The sequence below is a fragment of the Squalius cephalus genome (assembly GCF_949319135.1).
Source record: "Squalius cephalus genome assembly, chromosome: 3".
Lineage (NCBI taxonomy): Eukaryota > Metazoa > Chordata > Actinopteri > Cypriniformes > Leuciscidae > Squalius > Squalius cephalus.
Window position 1 is genome coordinate 17,079,442 of NC_137124.1, and position 8,165 is coordinate 17,087,606.

Consider the following 8,165-nt stretch of genomic DNA (forward strand, 5'->3'; position numbering starts at 1 on the left):
AAACTTATAATATTTCACAAGATTACTGTTTTAACTGCATTTTTATCAAATAAATGCAGCCTTGCTGAGCATAAAATACTTCTTTCAAAAACATAAAAACATCTTTATTATTAGTGTGCAACCACCAAAACCCAAATGAACACCTGATTATCTTTAACTGACAATCCGTGTTCTCCATAATTGTTCTGCGTCCTGTCTCGCGTCAACTTTTTGCTCTCTCACTCTCTTCCCCACCTCTCTTAGTCATCGCAGGATGTGTCAGAATTTCTATAGTTTTTCAAGGTCATGCCCAGTGGAGCGGAGAATGGCAATCACTGGAGAGAAAGAGCAAGTGGTGCCAAACCACAGCTTTTTCCTTTTCACCCCCCCCCCACCCCCCAAACAGCCCAACTAACCTGCCCCCACCCCAGAGACACACCTCAGGTAGGGGGTAAACCACTCCCCACACCCGTCCCCATGAACGAAAGGGGGTATAAATGAAGGTGCGAAAGAGGAGAGAGCAACTCAGAGGGTGATCGAACAACCGAGATGGATCTCATGGCGAGACATGACACATTGATGTTCTTCATGGCCTGTTTGGTGTGGACGACATGTTCAGCAGCACCGATGCAGTGTCACTTCAACTCTCAAGGTGAGAGCAAATGTCCTGTCTCATGATATTCCCTCCAAATCAGTTTTATTTGGAGTGCACTGATTGATATTCAGTATGTTTGACGTCTCTCTTCACAGCTCTGTGTGAATATGATGGAAAGCAGTACTCAATGGGAGAAAGCTGGATGGAGCAGGGCTGTGTGCAGTGCACCTGCCTGCACCCTGTGGGAGTGGGATGCTGCGAAACGTAAGAACTTTAACATTTCTATATATAAAGAACCTGATGAATGAGGACAGTGAGATTTTGGTGCATTGAGACCAAAAGTACACTCATCAATGGTACCGTGAAGAACCTTTAACGTCCATGGAATCTTTCAATTGCACAAAAGTTTCCTTAGTAGAAAAAGGTTCTTCAGATTATTACAATCTTTTTCACACTTAGAAAAATATGGTTCCTTTAAGAACTGTTCACTGAATGTTGTTTTACGGAACACAAAATGGTTCCTCTATAGCAGGGGTTCTCGAGATCCAGAGTTTAGCAACCTTGATCAAACTCTCCAGCCTTAAACTTTCAAGTAATCCTGAAGACCTTTATTATCTTATTCAGGTGTTTGATTAGGGTTGGAGCAAGACTCTGCAGGAAAGTGGATCTCAAGGACCAGAGTTGAGAACTCTGGCATCGCTGTGAAAACCCCCTTTTGAGACCTTTGATTTTAAGAGAGCACTATTTAGCTGTTTTGTACTTGTTTTTACATGGAACTAGTCCATTTTGATTTGTAATTTATAATCGTTGAATTACAGTGTGCACCGGCCTGTGGACTTTCCTCCCTGGTGTGAAGTTCGAGTTGAATCTCTGACCTGCCAGGTCATGCTGGTTATGACCTCTGATCCTCGTCTGCCCTGCATTCCCGGAGAAGACAACAATGTTGACCCAATACATGGAGCACTCAACATGAAACTAGAAGGTTAGCATGGAGGAAGCCTTCAAATTACAAATCATCTGCCTGTCAGCTAACATCTGTCTCACTGTTAAGTGAGATGGGATATTACTCCTATAGCAACTGTTAACTATTACCATTTAAGGAAGCATTCTCAATTTGAAGGAAGCAAGGAAGTGGTTTGACATGTACAGCATGTAGGAGAGGAAAGCGAGTCCTGTTTTGGAACGATGTATTGGAGTGAGAGATAGATCAGAAGTTTTTTTTTATTTGTATGGAATGTTGTGCATTATGTGTATTTATGCCTTTTCTACCATGTTATTATCACATCACTATATCAGTAAATATTAGCAGTGAATGGCCTGTCATTGTCTTTTACAGTTCCTTCTCTCAATAGCCAAGATGTTTTCAAGCTCTGGGAGCAAAATTATAAGTGTATTCCTGATTAAATCATTGCAATAAAACTCTTCATGAGACAAGCAATACTCTGATTTGATAACACATTTTGTCCATGTTACTAATTTTAAGCAGGAAAACCAAAGCTTTTCCTTTATCGTGTATGCACTATTGTAAATAACAGCTGACAAGCTTAGTAATATACTGTTTGTCTCATATTTAGAATGTGTAATCTAATAAATATGTACATAAAACTCATCTAATTTTTCTTTCTATTTTCTTCAAACATCCAAAAATTACAATAGTTTCAACAAATCATCAGCTGCAAATAGATCTGAACAGATTTTATTCAGTTATGATTTGCATATAGAGAAATGTACAAAATAGCTTGTAATTTAAATACAGCAGAAACCGTATGTCATTATAATTTGGAGCATACATTGAAATATAGACAATAAATACAGACATTTCAACATTACAAGAGGTAAAGCAGTCTGTTGGTCAAGGCTGAAATGTTAAAGTTGCTTTAATAAAGAATTATCATCTCATTGCACGGCAAAAGATAAAAACCAGTAAAACAACTCCAAAAATGAGCTACATTAGAATTTGGAATAGACTGCTAACAACACATCTCACAACAACAACTTGTTCGTTTTATGATCTTCCAGCACAAATACCAACACAACTCAAATGTTGATGCTGTTTGTCCCTGTGAACTGTGAAACATATGAAGCTAGCGTGGGATTGGTGGGAAGCACTTTGATTGGCAGGTCCCAACTGAAGGTGTCCACATCCACATGCTCCGCCCCAGTCCATACAGTGACTTCTGACTGATTCTGCAGAACCACCGGTGCCTCCACTGGCTCCCGTGCTGTGACAAACTCAAAATGCAGTCGCCATCTTAACGTCACTGGGGAAGAGAATAAAAACATAGAATGGGAATGTTCCCTTATCACTGTTGATTTAAAATTGAACATTAACTAAATTAAGTCTCAAAATAATCGAGACTCTCAATGCACTTAGCCTGAACAAATATTTCCTTTACATACATATGCTCGATAATAGATTTAAAACTCCAGGTTTAAGCAAAACAAGAAATAAACCAATATGTTTATATCATTATTAAAAAAAAAAGATGAGCAAAGGTTTTCAAACCTATATCTGTGGTGAATCCAGGTGTGACGTTGAGGGGTACAGGAAGAGAGAAATGGCTGGAGGCTGTGTGCAAACAGGACTCTACATGTCGGCCATGACCAGTGACACTGACTGCCTGGCCAGGTCGTCTCTGGTACAGCTCTTGGACCTCCTCTTCACTTTGCAGACTTACTGAATACTGAGCGGACCAGACATAAATACACATGAACATTCCAGGAGCACATCATTAAGCATTTACATGCTCAAAAGTTTGAGGGTCAATAAGATTTTTTTTTTTTTTTAAATAAGAAATAAGAAAATAAGAAATTATTCACTTTTATTCAGCAAAGATGCATTAAATTTATCAAAAGTGACAGCAAAGACTTTTACATTGTTATAAAAATAATATATTTCAAAGAAATTGTTTTTTAAGACTCCTGAAAAAATTATCAGTTTCCACAAAAAAATTAAGCTGCAGCACAACTGTTTTCAGCATTGATAATTATAAGAAATGTTTCTTGTGCACCAAATCAGAATATTAGAATGATTTACTAGAATGACACTGAAAACTGGAGTAATAATGCTAAAAAATTCAGCTTTGCCACCAAAGGACTAAATTACATAGTTATTTTAAATTGCAATAATATTTCAAAATATTACTTTTTTATTGTATTTTTGATTAAATAAATGCAGCCTTGGTGAGCATTAGACACTTCTTTCAAAAACATTTTTTTTTTTTAAATCTTACTTACCCTAAACTTTTGAACCGTAGTGTATACTATACCTGTAAACATGGAATGTCCCCTTCTGAGAATGTGAAGGTGCCAATGACATCTTCTCCGAGCCTGTACACTGTCTTAAAGATGCAGAACTTAGCCACTTTTCCCCGCACATTTGTGATGTTGAACATATCTGTGAAAGAAATGTATATACTCATTACCATATTCACCGAGACACAGAATTCATAACCGAGCAGAGGACTAAAACATGATAATAGATTGATGAATTTCAAAGACACAAGCCTTCCCACAATCACTACCACCCACATTTACTCACGCACATGGGCATCGACGTGAGGTGGTGATCATCAGCATGTCCAGAGCTCTTTCTAGCGGTCTTGTATCTCTCCGGCTTCCTTCCTCCTCCTCCAGGAAGGGGTTTGAGGGAGCCACTTCCTCATCCTGAGGAAACGGAGGCTCTGGCATACCTGCAAAAGAACATCGTCATACTATTGAGTGGGACATTTTATGGACATTTTATGGACACCTATTAACATCATCCAAAAAGGCAAAAGTTCTTAGTTACAGATGTAGAGAGACAGGCATATTTGTCACTCATGGTTAATTTGTTCCACAACCACAAAGTATCTAATAATAGGTGGTTTACCGAGATAAAGCCAGTTGGTCTGATCATGTGATCATGTGATCTCAACATGATGGCAACCATGAAGGGGAAGAAAACTACTTTTTTTAAGTTGATATGACTCAGATCCTCATTTTATGTCAGTATATATAATTCCACACTTATTTCTAAAAAGATTAATGATTTCTTTGTGTGTAAAACAACTGGGGTGGAAATATTAATGCATCTCAAACGCAGCCTGGTAAAAATTAATCCATGCTTTGCATGGACAAGGCTGAAAGGGAAACCATATACAAAGAGGGAAAAGAAGTGCAACCTACCATGAAGCACTAGAACTCTGAAAGGGACTCGCAGTAACTTGATAGGTGAGTTGACTCGCTGGCAGCCAATCGTGAGCTTGTACACATATTTCACTGCCTGACCCCGGAAACTGGGTGGACCGTCAGAGGGCACGACCTCACTATAGGTATCTGAATGAGGGGAAAACATTATTTTGTGGTAGTCACAGCTGAAAAAAAAAACACTGAAAATGTCCTGTAGTTCAGGATGACATTAGCCAGGCATAATGTGCAATTAACCATAGCTAAACTTTGGCCAGCTGATGGTTGGTCCTGTGCCATGAGCCAGTTTTCAGAGAAATATCAACAATATGTGGGTCATGAGGAATTAGCTTCATTCTGAAATGATTAAGGGGTTTACTTCTTATTACTGAAGTTGTGAAAGTGCAAACAGTGTAAACAACACAAACACTGTATAAAAAGAACATGTAATGTGCCATCTAAAAGTGTCAGGTTTAAATGCAGTTTCTTACACGTCTTGCTCTCTCCAGGGTCCAAACGAAGGTCACAGAACAAGATCTTAGGTGGTGTGTCCAGCACACACTGCCCTCGTTCACCTGGATCAATGAAGAAACAAGGGAAATCGTGAAATCTCTCCTCATAATCATGAATCAAGAGGTTTCCTGTGAATAAATCTGCTTATACTTATACTGTAATATGAAAGACACAATCCAACAAGACCAAACAAAAAGATAGATTATAAAAATTGACAAATTCCCAGCAATGCTAACAAGGGAGTCTGTGACCAGTTGAAATCATTACACTACTTGATCTTCATATGCATTGCCAGCCATCATTAGCAGTTTCTTGAAATGTATAGGGTTTCTGACTCAAACCTTGGAACAGAGCCGAAGTCAATGACTTATTTCAGCAGACTGACCTGGTACTTTGCATTTTCTCTAATTAACTACTTTTGTGACTTTGGCAGATAGTTTTTGCTCATTATTCGGCCCAGCATGTTTTTACAGACTTTCTGTTAATGTAAATCAGGCTGGATAACCTTTGATCCATTTTAAAATATGTAAAATTAACACATCATTTTTAATACTGTGTAAATGTGTATTCGGCATATGGCAAGAACAGCATACTCATTATTACTCATCAATATAGTGCAACAGTGCCGGCCCTCTTTTCAGCTGTGCAGGTTCTGGAAGTATTTTTCGGTACTTAACGGTTTTAGTGAGGTAAAAAACTACAATCCGATTAAGCATTGCAAACAGCATAATTAAATTAAAAACAATGGAGAAATATAAAACTACTCATTTACAAAAGTTGATTATATGTATAATCTATATATTTTAAGTTCATTGGAAAATATGCATACAAGCTTTGCAGTATTTTGAGAGTGTTTTTGGAGCATGTTGCTCTGACTGGTGTACTTTTCAGTACAGCATCATGGGTAATGTAGTTTTTCAACAAGAATTCCACTGTTAAACACAATTATTTAAAAAAAATAAGCTGAAATAATGCAGCCTGACGGCTTCAGCAGAAGCAAATCCCATGTATTAACAACCTCGTAGCTCACAGCAAGTCTGTCTTTAAAGGTTTATAAGTTATTGTTAAAAATTAAATAAATGAATCGAGTTTTTATTTCCGGAACCCAACTGTTGCACTCAATAGAACTATTTGCAGTTTCCACAACCTCAACATGTGTACAGCATTTTCTCAATCTGCAAAAATCAGAGTAAAATTTGGAATACTTTCTGTTACAAATTTACTTGCTATTCTGTTCTGCTTCTGAAAATACAAACCTATGTCTAACTAACTACAACCTTTTAGATAATGGCTGTTGTAAAAAAAACTGCCCATGATTCTAGTCGCTTTATCTTTGATTCAATATTAAAAATTGAGTAAAACAAGTGTGAGATCAGTTGCTTATTTATCACCTCTGCTTGGTATCAGCACGGTGTCACTCTCAGCTTGCACGTCCTGCTTGGTGCCCTGAGCGGGCAGAGCCACGCGACTCTCGCTGGCATGGAACTGGCAGTGAATCTGAGCACTGGCCCAAGCCAACATCTCACTGTGGAAGATTAACAGACTCACTTCAGAACTGATATCACATATAATGACTGAAATGTGGAGATACACCAAAGCACAGCAAGGTTTAACTTATTAATGAGGCAGTGGCCAAAAAGCAACCTTGCACATTACATTCATGCTGATTATGGTGTTCTTTACCTGCTGGCAGATGTAGACAGATGTGACATGGGGTTTGTGAAGGTTATGAGACACTCTAAAACCTCCCCGGCCAAAAACACAGGCCCCCGGGCCATAGATGCCACCACCTCAATCATCTAAGGAAAAACAGAGGTTATACATGTAACTGTTAGATGTACGTATGTGTATATGTATATGTATATGTATATATATATATAAGCTTGGTTTGTTGACTGATTGTAATGTTGTTGTTTTTTTCTAAACTAGCATAAACTGGTTTAAGCTGTTTTTAGCAGGTAAGAGAGTAAATCATGCAACAGATAAACATTGTGAAGAATAGCTTAGTTTTAAGATATTTACATTTGAACTTATTGCCTAATACCTGTGGCACTGAAAGAACAAGAAACTACTAATTAATCTGACCCTGACAGGAGCATATGTGCAAACCTAGACTGTAGATAGATATCTATATTTAAAAAGCTAAAGTCGTGCAGTGGGGCGCAGCGACTAACGTTAATGTTTACTATGTTAGCAGGAAGTCCTAACATAATTGTATTAGTTCTCTTTAAAATACCTCGAAGTTGCTTAAAACAAACGACCGCTGTTTGTTCCCGTCGATATTTTCTACGTCGTATCCGTAAACCACAGAAGTTAAAAGACCGAGTTCCCGGCGACGCTCCAGTGACTTAAAAACAAAACAAGAGACGGGTTTCTCTGGGCCATTATGAGGTTTCCCTGAGTTTCTCCAAATGTCATTCAGGCTACATTTATAAATGGAAAATTAAACGTTGTCATATAATGGAAATAGACTTGAGAAAAATGTTCGCTGTGCATATTATTTTGAATTACTCAGTACAACATAACACGAGAAAGTATAAGATGTCATCGTTTGTATCAACTCCGGTATAGTGATGTCCAACTTGTGAACAAATCATTTTTGTGAATCGATTACTCTGAATGAATCAGTTGAACAGGTACCCCGATAAACTGAGTGAACCGAGATTTATAATCGCAAAAGAAAGATTTGATAACCTAAATATAATTTGCATGTACATTAATTAATATTAAAAGTCATTTAAATATTTCGTGGCAGAAAAAATATTTTGTACATTTTAATAAAATGCTTATTAAAACCGACGTTTTGCATGCGACTAACAAAGATAAGGATTGTATTAGCAAAATCAGGACTGAAACAAACTGGATTGGAACAGGCTTAAATAACGATAAACAAACTGTTCAAAAGAACCGA

General features: G+C 37.7%; 2 protein-coding genes across 2 annotated transcripts; one reads left to right on the plus strand and one right to left on the minus strand.

Moving 5' to 3' along the window:
• Positions 1-507: 507 nt before the first annotated feature.
• msmp1 (microseminoprotein, prostate associated 1) lies at positions 508-2,182 on the plus strand. The gene is made up of 3 exons (XM_079867178.1): positions 508-631; positions 730-838; positions 1,393-2,182. Exons 1-3 carry the CDS (start codon positions 529-531, stop codon positions 1,559-1,561), a joined length of 381 nt encoding a protein of 126 aa, XP_079723304.1. The 5' UTR covers positions 508-528; the 3' UTR covers positions 1,562-2,182.
• Positions 2,183-2,244: 62 nt separating this feature from the next.
• rgp1 (GP1 homolog, RAB6A GEF complex partner 1) lies at positions 2,245-7,844 on the minus strand. The gene is made up of 9 exons (XM_079867148.1): positions 7,491-7,844; positions 6,938-7,053; positions 6,646-6,779; positions 5,233-5,316; positions 4,742-4,891; positions 4,120-4,266; positions 3,844-3,971; positions 3,081-3,258; positions 2,245-2,835 (listed from the first exon to the last, which is right to left on the minus strand). The coding sequence occupies exons 2-9, from the start codon at positions 7,051-7,053 to the stop codon at positions 2,612-2,614; spliced, it is 1,161 nt and encodes a 386-aa protein (XP_079723274.1). The 5' UTR covers positions 7,491-7,844; the 3' UTR covers positions 2,245-2,611.
• Between the last annotated feature and the right edge of the window lie 321 nt (positions 7,845-8,165).

Coding starts and splice junctions, on each gene's coding strand:
- rgp1 (XM_079867148.1), bottom strand. CDS start 7,053: ATGATTGAGGTGGTGGCATCTATGGCCCGGGGGCCTGTGTTTTTGGCC. Junction 3,972..4,119: donor CACCTCACGTCGATGCCCAT/GTGCGTGAGTAA, acceptor TTTCTTTCACAG/ATATGTTCAACATCACAAAT. Junction 2,836..3,080: donor TGGATTCACCACAGATATAG/GTTTGAAAACCT, acceptor TCTCTTCCCCAG/TGACGTTAAGATGGCGACTG.
- msmp1 (XM_079867178.1), top strand. CDS start 529: ATGGATCTCATGGCGAGACATGACACATTGATGTTCTTCATGGCCTGT. Junction 632..729: donor GTGTCACTTCAACTCTCAAG/GTGAGAGCAAAT, acceptor CTCTCTTCACAG/CTCTGTGTGAATATGATGGA. Junction 839..1,392: donor GGAGTGGGATGCTGCGAAAC/GTAAGAACTTTA, acceptor GTTGAATTACAG/TGTGCACCGGCCTGTGGACT.